This window comes from Leptosomus discolor, chromosome 2 (assembly GCF_034619465.1).
Source record: "Leptosomus discolor isolate bLepDis1 chromosome 2, bLepDis1.hap2, whole genome shotgun sequence".
NCBI lineage: Eukaryota > Metazoa > Chordata > Aves > Leptosomiformes > Leptosomidae > Leptosomus > Leptosomus discolor.
In genome coordinates, this window is record NC_141392.1 from 48,401,007 (window position 1) to 48,418,693 (window position 17,687).

Consider the following 17,687-nt stretch of genomic DNA (forward strand, 5'->3'; position numbering starts at 1 on the left):
GGGTTCCGTTCCACCCCCACCTGTTGATAGCGCGTTAGGAACGACCCCATCCGTGCTAGACAGAAGAGCAAGCCACAATGACGTGTCTCATTTTAACCCAAGCTGAGAGGAAGTATTTCACTTACTGCTTTGAAGCACTGGAATAATATTTAGACTCCTGTCTTCTACTGAGAAAACAGAGTGCACCCTTGGCCTTTCAGAAGCGAGCCATCCTAAATCAGGGCGCTGTTGACTTAGTTCGGCTTGCCTAAAGGAAGCACACCACCAAAACCATGTCTTGAAGTCACTCTCCTAAAAAAAGCCTGATTATTTCTATGCCCTTCCACCATGGTTGGTAGCTGTTGTCAATACTTGGTATTGTCTTTGGAGCAAGAACACTATCAGCAGGTTTATGGCTTACTAATGCCATGTTGAGGATTGTTTATTTTATCTGGCAGTTGCTATCTAAAAGAATGGCTTTAAGACAACAATATACGTTTCAGTCGGAGGAACTCATTAATAATACTTTAATCCACAGGAATCTGAGGTTTTATTTTGCTTTGTTCGGCACTGGGAAATTTTTTTTCTTGACTTGTCCTCTCTGAACTTGCCGAGCACGAGTTCCAAATCCCAGAGACTGCATTGATTCTGTTAAGTACTTCTGGCCAGGAGAGATGCACAGCATCACCAACAGTTTAGCATCACCTCCTAAAAGCAGGAAAAAGACAAAACATACTTATTTACCTCATTATTTTCAGTACTTATACACTGGTAATGTACTGATCTACAATGAGGGTAGGCTACCGTTGCCTGTATGAAGCAGAAGACTAGCTGTGAAGAGGGCTGTTGAAAACAAACAGCTCCTTCAAGGGAAGTCTATACCTAATGATACGGTATTTGCTCCAGTAGAATCAATGTTTCACAATTTGTAATCCAGATTTTTTCCACTTACAGCTTCACCAGTTAGTCAGCGTGTACGTTATGGGTCTGGGCACTAAAATTAAGTTTTGTCAAATATTTGTAAATTTGGGGTAATGGCAAAATGGCTTATTTGTGTGACAATAAAGCAAAACAGAATTTCAGAGAGAATGATTAAACAAACAAGGAGATTGCCACTTTCAACACTTCACTTAAACCCAAGTCATATGCCATCCGTGGTTAAAACCAGGCACAGTGCCCATACACCGTGGCACCTAAACTCACTTCTTTGGCTTTCCCTTTTCGCAGTGGGGACCAGCACTTGATGAAGTTCAAAGTTCAAGCAAAAATTAATAGTCTTTCAGAAGCCCTCAAGAACTGTTACCTCAGCCACTGTCAATGCCTTGAACTGGAGACTAAAAGCATAAGGGCTGATGCTTTCTAGCTGAAGAGGAATGGGCTAATGTACTGCATGGATGGACACAAACCTGACATTACTGCAGGAATTACACTTGCTTTAAAACTGTTTCTGCATGGATGAGGAGCTAGAGATGAGGAGGTGACCGAAACACACAAAGAAGCTGTAGCACAGTACCACGCATATGTTCTGTCTCCCTCCTTTATCTTACTGCTACAGGGCACAATGTTAAGGAATGTGCAAATATGGGACTACTACACCCTGTAGTAAAGAAGACTGAAGCTTAACTTGTAAACTGTACCTGACATGAAACATTAATGAAATGCAATTATTACCCTTTATACCATCCTATTAAAGATGATGTGATTTTTACAAGTTATTCCTAATCTGAACCTTGGAAACAGCTAGGTTTAGCCAAATTCAGGAGGAGTTCAGAGCTCTCACTGTGTACTCACACGGCTCCAAAGCCAGATCCTTTGGACAGAGGCCCACACACAAGGGAGGAGTACAAGATCATCCTTTAGTTTTACATGACAAAGGAGGGGAAAGATTAGGGAAAAAAAAAAATCTATATTGTTAAACAAAAGTCAGAATAATCCCTCACCTACGGAGTCCTGAAGCAGATGCGTAAGTTTGCTGTTTCGGTACGGTACGTGAGATCGCTGTTCTGCGATTGCTCCAAGAACGTCTGCGAGGGCAGACAAGCTGCGGTTAATAAACGATGTCTCTCTCAGTGCCGCACCTGTCACTCCAGACATACCTGGTACAGTGCAGAAAAAGGCAATGGTAAGCCTAAGCAAAGCTGCTCCAGCTGCAATGTGTGAGAAGTTCTGTTGCTGTATCATCTACTTTGGACGCAGTATTTTTAAACACAGATTCTGAACCGTGACTTCCAGTCTGCCCATGCCAAAAGCAAGACACAGTGGTTTTTCGCTCTGGACTGCCAAGACATTGTTCAGTACTTCTGCTCTTTTGAAGGAAGGTTAAAGAAGGTTCAGTGCCTGCAGATGATCTGAAGCATCTCATGTCAAAGTTGTTCTCTTCAGCTGTACAATGCATCTTGGCTCCATATTTTTTTAAGAACAGGGAACTGAGAAAGTAGGAACACCATAAGATCAGACAAGACAACGCTGTCTTTGGAAACACCTCGCCACAGCGTCCCCAGAGAGGAGTCTGTTGTGTTCCACCATTTTTTATAATAGTTAACTGCCCCATCTGTATCCCTCAGTAAAAACAGGAGCGACACTGATGACATAAGCTGCAGAAACAGAACTGTACAGCAGCTGTAGGTGTGAGGGGTTCACGTTCACCAAAGTCTGTGAGGTGCTGTTTTGTGGTGTGATTTGCTGTAAGGAAATTGATAAAGGAAAGTGACGCCTTTCGACCATCCACCCAGCATGGTGGCACACGTAGCTGTGCTGCCCTTGAGCAACACGGGAAGAGTTTGGTCTACACTTCACGTTGCACCAGTTTAAAGTGGTGCTGCAAGCTCAACCCTTTGAGCAGTCTGGATGAGTGTGCAGTTAAGAGTAATTAATGTCTCCTGTCCTTACCTCTGCCATTTGGGGAAAGGAAACTTGCTATTAGCATTTAGCATCACATTGTTCAAATTCAGCCTTTCTTCAGGGTAGTGGGTGAGGTACAGACGCATCTGCAATCACTTCTCATTACCCACAGCACATGATCCATGCTAGGCAGAGCTAATGGTAGTGGGATGATGAGATGGGGCTAACAGTTTCCTCAACTGCCTACTGTCCCACCCCTAGAGAGGTGCAGAGGGAGGCTGGGGATCTTGTTTTCCCTTTAGGCCAGCATTTTCCCGACTGGCTTCTTTTGTAGCAAGTAAAGGTGGACTCCTGAGACAACAGATATTGCCCTAAAGCAGAAAACTGCAAATAGGTGAGGGGGTACATGTTTAAACTGCTGATTTTCTGCGTCCGGTTAGATGAACTTCCACAGAGCACTTAGCTGAGTTTTCAAACTGAAACCTAGTTTACTAAAAAGGGATCACTTAGCTCGTCAGTTCAGTAAGTGATCCAGGACGGCTGTAGAGCTAACAAGGCAGGGCACTGAAGTGTGTGAGAAGCCTGCTGTACTGTGCCCACTTAGATTTGTCCACATTTTAAAACGACTATAAGTTAAGAGCTGCCCTCACTTTTATCAGAGTAAGGTTAGTCCGCTGCATGTGCTGGGCCACATCTGACACTGATGTAAGAGAGCACAGGTCTTCTGGCTTCACTGGAGGGTCTGGCCCACCGAGCCCCAAACCAAGTAAATGTTTGTCCTGGTTGAACTGAGAGGACAAACACACACACTGTTGCTCAATTACGTGTTTACCAAACAGTTTCCAGCACTCAGAACAAATGAAAAAAATAATGTATTATATTAGGTTTCTCTGTAGAACAAAAGTTTAACAGAGAGCAACAGCAAGAATTCTTGGCAGTAAAGTAAAAGACTCTTTCATAATACTGGTTCAGTTTTCAAAACATTATTTCTGGAATGGTACGTTTGGCTGCATGGCTTTTCTTGGTAAGAAAGCTTGTCCTTTAGGAAATAATCAAGTTTTTGAAATTATTGTATGCATAGAGGAGGCAGGAGGAGGAAAATGCTTTGAAGAAACCATGAAAACAATATTATCTTTTCAACACTGACTTCCTCCAAGACTTTTTCCACAATAAGGCAGAAACCCAGAAACCCCCACACATGGTGATATCAATTATTACAGATATTTGTAATATTTAAATAATCTATGCACTTTAAACATTTCTGTACAAAGATATGCTAATTTTCAGAGTAGAAAAACAGGCCTAATAAAACCAGTCTGAACAAATAATATACCTATGATATGGGTAACCGCCCTGGGCTTATTTCAAGCTTATGCAGTGAGATTTTGAGTTAAACTGTACCAGTGTAAAACTGCAACAATCAGCCCCCAGAATTTTGTTTGTGCCAGGATCTGTGGGTTTAAACCACCCTGTGTGTGAAAGCAGGGTAGCACGTATCCCTACGTAAAGAGGTATAGACAACTATTGTAACCTAGACCTGGGAGGATCCATGCCCGTAAACAGACACATTCCCTTACCAACACACTCACTACCAGCCAGGTCCACCAGCTGCAGTCTAGTTTTGACTTGCTTCATTTTCTCAGTTGCTTCAAGTTGTGTTGGAGAAGAGGCTCTGGAAGAAGAGGTGGATTTGTTGTCTCTCGTTTTTTGTGGAAAGCTGCAGGAAACCTCTTTATTTAGTCTCTGACTGGTTTGTTCATCTTCCCATGAAATACCTGGTTAGTGGGAAAAAAAAAACAAGGAGAGCTTCTCACTGAGACTGGAAATTGAGATGGGGAAAAAATGGGGCATCAAGAGGGGAAGTACAGTATCTGATGGTTTAGGCAATTCTAACGGAAGCCGTACACTAGTCAGAATCAACGGCACGGGCAGGCTGAATGACTTTTTCTATCTTATTTAAGGTTTTGTTCATCAAACCAATTGCACCAGTTGGTAACAAGACTTGGTGTAGGTTGTGTTGTATCTAATAGCCCCATTGTTCACACTTCCATGTGGAAAACAAGAAACAGGGGTCCAGTAAGGACTTTAAAGAGGCATTTTTTTCATGGTTTAGGTTGATTACAACCAAAGTGAGATTTTGGATGTTTGGGAGCAGTAAGCTCTGAAGTCTGTTTCTATGTATTTGAAACATCACCTCCTGGTGCTCTGGCAAAAAACCCTAACCCTCATCCTGCCTCTTCTATTTTGTCCTTTGCTGCTGTTCGCTCTAGGCTTCCTTCAGCCTTCATATCCCACTGCTGCATCTCACATGATGAGCTATGGGCCTCAATAGCTTTACTCCCACTTGTTCAGGTTGGTTACCTACTACTCGTGGTAGTTCTGTAGCTGCACTAGACTACTTTGTATCCTTCCTCTTCCTCAGCAGCAGCATCCGTTTTTCACTCTGCTGAGAAGGAAGACGAAGGCAGGTTCTCTGGGAAAGCTGTTTTGACATTAGCTTAGCAGGAGCATATGCAGAAGGGCTTTCCCAAAGCAGTCCTGTGTTTTTTTCTTCAGTGTTTTGGTTTTCATCCATCTTTCTCTCTCGGAAAGACAGAAAAGAATAAAAGGCGCATACTCTGCTACAGGTAATAGAGACAACAGACCCTTTTGGGGACTTAAAGAGTCTAGTTGCAATAGTACAAAACTTGAGTAAGGATCAGACTGAATTGTGTTGCAGAGCTTTGTTCTTCTCCAGCTAGGCTGTTGCTAAAACTCGAGCTAGCTGTTCACAGTGTAGATGGAGCAGCTGCGTTGGTTTACACAGAATAAATTGCTTCAGGCCATACTGTGTAATAATAAGTGTTCTCGCTCCTCTTCAGCTTGAGATGAGGAAATCAAGTAACTGCTCTCTTCAAACAACAAATACTGAAAAAAAATGCTAGAAGACCTTAATCAGCCTGAAAAAGTGCTGGCTTGTCACCCTGGCTCTAGGTGCAGAACTCATGACAGACCATGTAACTTTTTATCTAGTGACTTAGATCTCCAGCATTGAGATATTTGACAATTGCATCAGGATTTTCTCCTTTTTAAACAAGACAGAATGTGCTATCACGCTGCTATAGCGAGGTCTCATTCGCAGTGCTGCTCTGCTCCCCCATATTGCACATCTTCATCCACGCGCCATCAGCTGAAAGCCTGAGTCTGCTCTTGACGTAGATTTGACATTTCTGTGGAGTTCTGCTGCCAGACAACATGGCACGGCAGGGTGACTGCCATTAGAAGTGGCAAAGGGAAGCCTGGACTAGACAAGACGGCTGGTGCGCCAACAGTGCAAGCACTGTTTTGAAAAGTAACATCTGTCTGATTGACGAGAACCTGGAACTGGCTGGAGCTCACATCTGCAATGCTGGGGCTGCAGCTTGTGAAGTAGCTGTGTCTTTTGGCAAGGCCCGTAGGTAAGCGGGGGCACTGTTTGTTCTGGTTTGCTAATATTGCCGGTTTAATTTCTGATAGCAATCTAAGGGAAAAAATGCTAAATATTTTCCGCTTTCTAAAACCATACTGTTGTTGCAGAGTACGAAGGAGATGGACCACAGCGCTGGAAGTAGAAGGCCTAATTACAACATGAGCAAAAGAAAACAAAGTTAACCCCCAAAAGCCAAAGTTATTCCTAAAGCAATAAACTGGTAAGTCTTGGTGTGGTAATGAAATGCAGAAGTACAGGCTTTGCCATAGTAAATAAGACAGCTATGTTGTCTATTCCTACAGTGGCCTATTATTAACAGTTCAAGAGACTCTGAATTTAATGTACGTTTTTGCAAGGCAGCAGGTAAAAAATAATTCTCTCTCACCCGAAAGCATATGATGATCCCTAAAACGCATGGTTAGCTTTACCACAAACTTTGCATGAACAATTATACGTGCAAAGTGATTTAACTACTATTTGAGTACCTATATTATTGATATCTATCTTATACCTTATGACCTATTGATAAAATCTGTTTATTTCATTAGTTGTTTGATGCTATAAAACTTCAAGAACTCTACAGATCAAGATGTGTAAAGAAAAATTAGAAGTTTTTATGAAAGCGGAAGTTTCAGCAGCATTCAAACATCAAACTGGCCTGTTATTTAAGAAGGTATGTAGAAGTAAAAAAAATGGAAAAGAACTGAGGGAATGCATTAAACATTGGAAAAAGGAGGAAAAACCACTATGAAAATCTGTCAGTCCACAGACTGTTTTTCAAAAAACAACTGGCTCTAGATGTATTTTAGTAACATCTCACTTACCAAAGTTATCTCCGGAGACAACTGTGGTTATGGTCAATGTAACCACCAGATGAGAACGAGAGGAATCGGCATGCACCAGAGTTGGGTGCCTGACTCTCAGCTGTAGGCCTCTGTTGACTAGATGCAAAAATTCAGATGCATTTTCAACAGTCCTAGGAAGTAAAGAAACAAGCAGGAGATTTAACTGACTCACAGTAAAAATGACACGAGAAAGCTGACAACTTAGATGTGAACGTGAGCATTTCCACCTCCCCACTCTTCTAACTCCTTATACTAATCTCAGTTTCAAGCTGCACAAAAAACTGTGGATAGATTTTTCAGGTGGGGTGTAGTCCAAGATGAAAGTTCAAGACAAAAGCTGTGAGACAGTGCTGAAAGTGCAGAAGAAGTGGCCTGCCAGCCTTGCGAGTCTAGAGATACTGTAGCTCAGCTCCAGAAGTGACCGAAATTTCTATGCCTCCACACTTTGGAAGACAAGACACAGATCTCTGGTCTTACAGAAGTGGAGTTGTTCGGTTTGTGTTAAGGTAGTTCCTGTTCTTTGGGAGGTACAGAAGTTGGGCAAAAAAAGAAATTTCTCTGGGCCTTTGGAAATCATATTTCACACCTGGAATTAAATCCAGAATCCTTGGAAAAAAGTTCAGTTCCACTGTTTGATGAGCACGGACTCTAGCACAGTGTCAGAATAGACAGGCATAAGTTTCTATGGACCATTTTGTCTCGTACTACCTGTTTTCTTTTACAGTTAAAGGAAATACTGAAAATATGATCAATCGAAGGGCAAAAACCTAACACAGAAAGTGAAATAAACAGATTAGGTAAAGAAAAAACCCACTATGATTTCCCCCAGGTTTGCAATGTTTAAAACAAATGAGGTAAGATTCCCTACCCTTTCCTTTCTTCTGCCTTCTTCAATAATCACTCAAGCTACATCATCTAAACATTAGTTTCCAGATGGAGGTATAAATTATTGTGCTGCATATCATAGCCTGGATACTGAATGCCCTGTAACACCAGAACCATTAAGAACTCTCCTGACAGGCTACAGGCTTGTTTCTACATCGCTGCAGTCAGCAAAAGCAAGCATGTGGCGAAAGGCAGGGCCTTCATGACTTAGATCGGGCTGATTTCAGTGAAAGTCATGCTGGGCACAAACTTATTTTATGTTAAGAGCAGCCCTACTGGAAGAAGGAGCTATACCCAACTAAACCAATCTCCTCTGAAAATAAAGCAAGAGCATCTGAAAAAAACGAGAAAAACATTTATCCACACGTCATGGGTTAGGGCTGGGCTGGCAACTAAATGAATGACAGATGCTCTCTATTAAACCCTCTCCCTTCCCAGAGAGGGAAAAGAGAGAGAATAAGGGAGAGACACTTACGGGTTGGAAAAAAATGAAAAAAAGCTTTAATGAAGCAATTAGAATAAAAAGAAAAGATAATAATATTAATAAGAAAGTAATGAAATATATACAAATATATATAAACCCAATATTGAACTCCCTCAATGACAATCAAGTCAGCACTGATGCTGCAGGACGGGCACTGGGAAAGTCCCAGACTGGGCTCAGCAGCAGACGGGAACTGGATTCAAGAACATATGGATTGGGATTGAAGGCAGAAGAATGGACAGAGTCCTCCTCAGATGCTGGCCATAGACAAAGAGGGCTTGACCCTTGTGATCCCTCAGCTTTATACTGGGTATGACGTGTATGGAATGGAGTTCTTAGCTGGTCAGTTTTAGGTCACCTGTCCAGCCCACCCCTCCCCACAAGTGCGACCTTTTTACTTACTTACGACCCTTTACTTCATGGCACAAGATTTAGCAGTGACCTTGGTTTCTAGAGGAGCAAGCATAAGCAAAAGCCTTTCTGCACAACATTCCTCTGCAGTAACTATAAACACCAAGCACTGTCACTCCTAGAAGCAGACACTGCCTGGAAAAACGTGCTGTTAACTTCAGGAAGTGCAGTCACTTGGAACAGACTTAACTGAAAAGTAAAATCACTGAATGGAGAATTGGTTCTATTCTAGCTTAAACCAGGACACCACACCATGCTTATAGACACTTAAGAGAAGCAGCCACCTAAAAGCAGTTCGCTGTGTAACTAGGGCTGCAGGAGCTAAATGATCACTATAGACTTCACTTCCAACCCTGAGCCGCACATGCAGCCCTCCCCTGCAGTGTCTCTGCCTCTGTGCAGCACCGGGAACGTCTCCCTGGTTGCTTGACCTGGCACCAGCAGGGAAGCAGTGGCTCTAGTTCCTACTGTCAGAAAAGGCAGAGCCTCACACTGGGGTGATCTGACTATTGCCTCAAGTCCAAGGAGGCAGACCTTGCCTTCCCGAGGTTTGAACTGCATCTTCCAATAGCTGGTCAGCCAGGACCAGCCAGCCCGAGAGGTAAGCAGCCCTCACTGGGGTGTAGCGACAGGCAATCGGCTTCTGCGAGCTGCTGCTGGGCACTGGCAAGGGGTCAGTGCTACAAGCTGCTGTCTTCTGAGTAGCATTTGCAGAAGAAGACAGGCCTCAGGGTACGCTGTCAGAGCTGGTCACCTCCTGGGAAAGCATAGTTGGCTTTGGAGGCAAACAGCACCCCCAGCCCAGTGCTGCAAGCTTGGCACAGCAGCTTCCCAGCAGGACCAACAGAAATGATTTTTTAGTATAATCTCTACGGCTTTATCATGCTGTATGTACTGCACGTTCCAGGACCAGATTCTAGAAAGAGAAGCCCTGTTGTGGTAAGGTTAAAAATTTGATGCTGAATGTTCTCCAAAGTCAACCAAGCCATAAAAGAAGAAAGAGGCTGAGGTTTTTGGGATTCAGTAAGATGTACATGTTAGCAGCAAGGAGACTACTGTACTTCAATGGATATATGGAGACGCCAATGAGACCCAGCAGGCCAGTATGTTCTAGATGAAATATTATCACAAATGAGGATGTGTTTTTATTCAAAGCACCAGCTGTTTACTTTAGATTTCGGTCAGCTGGGTGGCCTCATTCAATAGTTCCCTTACTTTGTTTGGGTTTGCTTTTTCTTATTAACGTTTCGGTGTAATCCTTAATATACCCTGTTTATGAATTGGCCTTTTTTCACTGCTTGCATTGTAATTGAGATACAAGTCCATATTCTTATTTATATTTGCATTAGAATTGAGTATTTATCAGTTGATTGAGATAAGTGGTTTTTAAGAGGTGCTTAGTTCAAGGCGCCAGGTTTCTTCACCATAAATTAAAATTTACAGAAATAAACAGAGCAGCCATTTTATGAACTAGAAAGACAAATGAAACCTTATTGCAGCTTCTAGTTCCTGCCTTTAGGGCGCAAGTCCATCTACATCTCACCTCTCCCTTCCAAAGCCTAAGAAAAGAGATGGCTCACCCACTAACTATGCAAAGCTCCCTTGGGAAGGGCAGTAGGCATTTTTCAGGAATGAAACCAGGCCAGCATGTTGGTTACTGAAATACTATAATTAAAAATTACCTGGAGGTTCTGATGAAGCAGGAAAGATCCAACTCCCATCATACCCACCCTATATACACCCACTTTTATTTTCCAAGTCATATGGTGCATTTCTTCTCTAGTCAAAGGAAAAAGATTAGCTCCTTTAAGAAAGATTCAGCACGCACAGCTTAGGTACCACTCCCAACTTCTTCTGAAGGAGTTTTTCTTTCCCTTGACAGCAGAGCCTCAACCAGACACTAAAAGTTGGAATAGAGTCACAGCTGGGGAAATCCAAGAACAGACACCAAGAGAAACCCACCAGACAGAGAGGGAGAAAGGATTCATCACTTCAAGCTCGTCACTTTTAATTCAATTCATTCCATGCTCTTATGGAGCACACAGAGTACAATCAAGAAATCTCTATAAATCATGTTTAACCTCAAGACTGAAGAGCAAGCATACCCCAGATACAGTTGTTAATCCTTCCTAGAATACAGCAGCGATTATTATTTCATAAAAAGAAAGGAGAGTTATATAGCCCCCGTGGTGAACAAAACCACTTTACAATTTCTCTGGGGTCCCACTTTTCTACAAGCAGTTCAATTGCTAGAAAAGACAAGTCAATAAATGTGTATAACTAGGTAGAAAAAAAAGCATGTTTGCACAACCCTCCAGTACATTTTTGTATTTTTATCAAGGCTTTCTGGCCATAGCATAAACCCACATAAACAGACAACTACTAATCTGTTTCTGTGACTAAGTCCCACAAGACAAAAATACTGCCTTCAATTATTTACACCATGGTTGTGTTTTATTTTCATGGGGAGGGGGAGGGAATGCGTTTCATTTCTGACTTCTAATTCCTCCTGGAAAAGTAGACACTAGACCATGACAAGCATTATTATAGAGAAGTGAAGAAAAACATCACGTTTACCCCAGAAATGTAAAACACTGTAACACTGGGCTAAACATTTTAATAGGGCAAGATGTTTCTTTTCACAAACGTTATTTGCCCAAGGAACAGAACATTTTTTCTAAGCTGCTAGAGCTCTCCATAGTGCACAAGCAGCAACATTCCCTTCTGGATTCTGTTCACACGCTGGGTGCTCATAGGGAGGTGTCCAGTACCTTAATTCCACTGGGTAGCATCATCATTCTGGTGCCACTAGTACTGATTGTCATAATGTGGTTTTGTTAACGTTGATTTAATGCTGGCATAAACACCACTGTTTAGCTGTTACTAAAGTGAAGCATCTGAAACAGATTCACTCTTGCTAATGCATGAACTGTTATGAACATGTGATTTTTACCGACCAGTTAGCCAAGGTGAGTGTTTGATACATAACAGGAAAGTATTACACAGTTACTTTGTACACTGTACATGTGTAACACCAAGAATCATTCCCATGTTTACTGGAACAAGCCTTTATAATGCTTAGAGATTACAAGGAGGCATTAAAATAAGGGTAGCTGTAGCCTTAACTACCTTAGGTCTCCCTACATTGTCAGAATGTGTAAATAAGAACCAAACTCAGTATATACCGATGCGGGGAAGGTATGCATCTTAAAACTGAATGAGTAGAAGCTTAGCTGCTTCTTAGCTTTCAGTTTGAAGAACCTGGATTTTCAAGAACTACAGGTTCAAATACCAGCATATCAATTCCCACTTTTTTGCCTTCAGTTATGAAAACAGAATACTAAGTGGTCTATGATGGGTATTTATATTAAAAGATCACGTAAAAACTTATGCTTTCTAAAGTATTTTTCTTTTTTTGACTCCATTGTGTATAGGGAAAGCTAATACTCTACAGCTGCTTAAAAATCTACAAGAAATACCTACATTTCTATTATAATCTGTAAATTTTATAATTGAGTAAGACTAAAGAGCAAGTGCTTTGTGACTGTATTACCCCTTCTTTTTCTACAGCTGACAAGATGCCTTAGATCCAGCAATAAAATGCACAGCTCTCTTCAGGCATCCTGAGCGGAAGGCGCTTCACACAGCAGTACAACCAAAACCAATTGCACTGTTCTTTCGGAAAGCACTTTGACATTTGCAGCCAACTGCAGTCTGATAGACTGAGCTAAGGGAAACAGCAAGAACCACCCAATTATTTCTTTTGCATATGATACGGACTCATTAGCAGCGATAACTGGTGCCTACAGTGCGATTTTGTGACAGCTACGCGTCGCATTGACCCCAGATCGTGGCCGGGTGACAACGATCAAAGTGTGTGCTTACTCGTACGTGAGCAGTGGAACATCACTCCTTCCTTCTCTGGTTGTGACAACATCACGTTTGACGCCAAATGCTTTTCCGCAACTGTCTTTGGCCAGAAGATCAAAAATTTCATTATTATACACTTCTACAAGAGAAACCTCAACCCAGTAACTTCCTGGTGGCTTTTCTGAAATAAGCCTGGAGAATAAAAAGAGGGGAAAAAAAGAAAGAAAAAAGCTAAAAAATGTAGAAGTCAAACCCCAAGTGAACAATCTGTAAATAAAGATCTATTCTTACATTGTAATCTAATTACAATTTGATAAAAGTGCTTATTAAATATCCACAGTTGTGGCTGTGCCTCATCCACATGCTAACGTTAAGCTGAAGAATCAGAGCATACATGAATATACGTTAAGTAAAGCAGTAAATAAAACTTTTCCAAGCAGCTATGACAGCCTAAATTGTTCTTCTCCACTAAGCTCCCTCCCTCCCTCCCTCCCTCCCTCCCTCCTCAAGGCTTTTTTTACATTATTTCTCTGCTGGACGTTATTGGTTCACAGCTCAAGGTATGATAAACTCTGGCAGAGCACAAGGAACAAACAGGCAGAGATGGTAAACTTCCCAGCTAGACCGCTAAGAGGTTAGCTGTCCACAGCCTCAGAAAATTCATAAATTAAGGGCTTGTCTATTCAGGAGAGTATTTACAGTCAAACACAGTAATTCTGGTACAAAATTGGATCTTTTTGATTTAGCCTATACCCTGCTCCAAAAGAAACAGGCTTAGCTGGAAAAACCTCTAATGGCTCTTCTATTGTAACACAGCAGTATATCGGTTCAAATCATGCATCAGGCCCAGCTAAAAAAAAAAATCTAAGACTTCTCAAAGCAAGAACAGATTGTGGTTAAAATTTCTCCTATCATTCTTCTTTGGGACTGAGTTCTAATATGGATCCTCTTCATCTATTCCAATTATCAATTTTTACAAAACTTGTAAGAACTTAATTCCATTTTAGACTCCCACAACTGTGGTTGAAACACATTCAAAAGTTAATTAGGAGTCTGAAAGACAGATGGACCGATAACACACATCAAGACTGCATAATCTTATTTCCTTAGAAAATCAGTCAAAGCAGGAGAGAGACTAGAAATCTCTGTCAAAACTCACATATCAAATGGCAGTCAGAGAAGCTATAAATATTAATCATTGTGAAGCTGAAATCTGTAATAAGAAATAAGTTAGAAACATTATTTCATCCTTTCAATAAAGTTTAAGGTGACTGCCTCTGACACGAGCTTTTACTTAGTTGTTACCTGAACACTTCTTGGGTAGCTCGAGGAATAATTCCAAGTTCTGATTCATCCTCTATGGAGTATGCAAAGTTCTCCTCTAACTGTGGTCCCAACATTGTGTATGTCTTCCCACTTCCAGTCTGCCCATAAGCCATGATACACACATTGTACCTGAAAATTAAAAGGGCCCTCATTTATTTTACCATTAGCAAATGTGTTTGTCAGGTGGCAAGCCAAACCCCAAACAATTTGGGAACACAAACTGAAACAAAAAATACACTGCCCTGCCGATCTCAAAATCTAACAGAAATTAAACTACTGCTCATAGCATTGCCCACACAGACTTTTATTTTTTAAGCAGAGTTAAAGGGGAGTGAACTGACAAAAGGGGGATGCTTAGGTTGGAATGACTGATGAGGTCAAGGTCAGACCTCCTGTCTGCCCAACTTCCAGTTCATGCACTACGGAGCTGCTTGTTAATCAGCTCCTGAACCACTGCAGTTGACGGTACAGCATCTTAAAGTAAACCACCGCTGCGTTCGATTTGTCTTACGGTGCTATGCTGCAAACCACAGCGCTGATATCTTAACAGCTGGGGACAGTAAACGCTTCAGCTTTTGTAGTCTTTTTCAGGCAGGCTCATCAGTCATAGCCCTCAGTCACAGGAAAAGATAAGACAGCCCGAACAGACGTACACATTTTAAAGCGAACGCATTAGTTCAGCACAAGCATGCACACAGAGACCACTCTGGTGGTAGGATCTTCTCTGATACGGACTTGTAGAAGGTGAAAATGTACAATGTCACTGCAGGGGTACACACATAAATGAATTCATCATCTTCTGAAGCAGATGTGTAAAATACATTTAATGATCAGAACTCTGAAAATGCCTGTTTCTTGGCACTGAAAATAACAAAAAAAGTCCACAGCTGTGAGCTCTGTTACGGATGTCTGTGTCTCAAGGATCTGAATTTCGATGTACAAATCCTATCCAGAAAGTGCGTTTCTAACACAGTTGGCTCAAAGTCAGCACCTTAAGCAAAGCGCGTGGGTGGATACCAATGTGTCCAGCCACAGTAGTACTTTGTAGTGAGGACCAACACTGTACTGTGCAGGCGAAGGTTAGTCCTTACTGGGCTGCATCTGCTGTGCAGCACCTGCCAGCACCTTGGTGTTGACCACAGAACTGTGCCAGCAAAAACTCTCGGAAGACATGCAGTTATGCTGACAGGACTGCTCCTTCCCTGGAGTATCTCGTTTGTTCAGAGACACGACACTAGCAGAATCTCCACACACAAGGAGTGCTTTGCAGTATGCTGAAATTTCCGCCCTACTAGAGAATTGCAAGAATGGGCTTGCTCCTGGGCTGCCAGGGAGTAAAATTTCACGGCCTAAGCTACCTCCTCTGTGGGCAGACCTGAACAGCTGCTTTTGGTTATCCGATGCTTTTCCTCATATCAAAAATGTTGTTTCGAGCATATGCCAGCAAATTTCAATGAACACCCCTCAGCTAGTTGTTTTAAATTTACGGTTTCAAGTCATGAAATGCTTACATGGCCACTGCAGAGAAATATATTTGCAGTGATTTTTTTGCATATTAAACATGCCCAGAAGCAATTGTTTTTGGAGGATTATTTAGAAAGCTTTCTCTTGTTAGAAAGAAATGTGGGCTGATAAGAAAGACAGCAAATATCTGGGTACTCCTTCTGGGGATGCGAAGTCAAAGCTGCAGTCAGTGAACCTATAGCAAGGTCCTTCCACATTTCAGGATGCAGAGTATAAAATAGAAGTCTAGTCATAGATTTGATGAAGTAAAGGAGATGAGATAACTGCAACTGAAAATTAAAGAGGACTACAGGAAAAAGAAATGTGTTAGAAATTCGGGCTGTAAATCTGAAACAAGGGATTTCTCCAAGTATTCACTGCTGACATAACTCTACTTGCATTTATGTCAGTGCAAAAGCTCCCACTATTTTTGGTAGTTTTCAGTTAGGCTAACAATGAGAAATCTTCACAATTCCACCCCTAACGCACACTGCCTCGCCAGCCCATAGCTTATTGACACTTCTAGTCCCACTTTAAAATCAGAGAGATCTTTGGAATCAATAAGAGAGCCAGAAGTTTGCAAGTAGTAGTTTTCCTTAGGAAAGACAGAATGGAAGTCTTTTGAGAAGTCTCTCAAACTTTCATACCGTGCAGCTATTAAAATTTTCCTTAACTGTTACTTGTTAGAAAGTAAGCATTATGGACAAAACAGTTCTGACAAGATACAGGGGACAGTATCAGAAGCTAAGTAGGACAAGTGCTTGTCACAGTGAAGACAGAGATGCAAATCAGGTATCAATCAGGGATATCTTCTCTGCCAAAGCCAAAACTCTATTTCAGTAAGCCCAAATGAGCTCCAACTATCCAACTACCCAGCAGAAGCAGACTAGTTTATATTTACCTAGTTTACTTCGTTTGCGTTCTGGTTCCAACGTAAGGGATTCAAACAGAGCAATCTGAAAATTTCAGACTATGATTCACCTGTGTGCCCTGACATTTCTTCTTCTCCACTTTGCTTCACTAGCTATATTCTTGTTTAGAAAAGTTCTCATTGTCAAGCTGGAATACCAATGGTTTTGTAGTATTTCTCTCCTGAGAAAAGCATGGGTGTTCCGTATTGCAAAGTTATCACTAAGAGAGAACACTCTTAAAGGAAATCAAAGGAGGAGAAATGTATGCTTCTTTAAAATAAACAAACAAGTTTGATTCTTCAATGCTATAAAGAAAAGAACTATTATCTTACTCCCTCGCTGGCCCTGTACAGCTAACTGTAAACTTTGAAGCCTGCTGTACTTTGTCTGTTTTGCATATGGAACAATCTTTTCCTCCTGTATATTTACACTGAAAAATGAAACAATTCATTAAGGAAGAAAAATAAAGAAAAAACAAAGGAGCACAACACGCCTTTCTACTTAAGCTAAAAGTTGTTACAGACCACTTTGGAGCCCAGACTAAAACAATCAGGAGCAGCAAAAAGGTTCAAGGTTCAGACTAAGTATGTCTGTTTCCCATTTACAATGGGAAGGCTGCTGAGAAACACTGCTCATATGCACAGCCTCGCCTCCCCTGAAAATCTGCTTCTGTTTAAATGGCACTTCTGGAAGAATAAGACAACTCCTTTAATTTCAATAACAGAACATTTCCTAACTGAATATAAAAAAATCCTGACTTTTAGGACAGGATTCTCTCAATGTGGAAATTAGAAAGCGGGAAGTACAGCAGACCAGGGTACAGATCAGATATGTCTGGAGATACATAGGCAACACACTGAGCCAAAGCAAACATGTTCATTGCAAAGGGAAAAGCAGAGAGCACAAAAACAGTGGTTATAAGGACTTCTTCAAACTCCTCCAACCTAGAGGTCCGTAGGTTGCTCGGCTATAGAAACTGGGGTTACTCATCCTTGGTAAACTAGAATAGTGTCATATGGGCCGTACAGGACTTCCCTTAGCCCAGGTAGCACTTGTGGGCCCCTCTTTGGCACGTGTAAAGGGGTGGCTGGGATTTCCCAATATTCACAATATCCTGATATGCCTCTCCTAGGCTGCTTTTAAGAAAAGGAGACTTGGAAACTTCAGTGTGCAGACTGCTGGGA

The 17,687-nt window shown here is 41.7% G+C and overlaps 1 protein-coding gene across 1 annotated transcript in view; it reads right to left on the reverse strand.

Annotated features, from left to right (window-relative positions):
- Positions 1–529: 529 nt before the first annotated feature.
- Positions 530–17,687, reverse strand: part of KIF25 (kinesin family member 25) — a 42,817-nt gene continuing 25,659 nt past the window's right edge. The window contains 6 exon segments of the mRNA XM_086461035.1: positions 530–687; positions 1,920–2,075; positions 4,398–4,595; positions 7,093–7,244; positions 12,779–12,955; positions 14,069–14,218. Coding sequence (XP_086317161.1) covers positions 530–687; positions 1,920–2,075; positions 4,398–4,595; positions 7,093–7,244; positions 12,779–12,955; positions 14,069–14,218 — 991 coding nt within the window.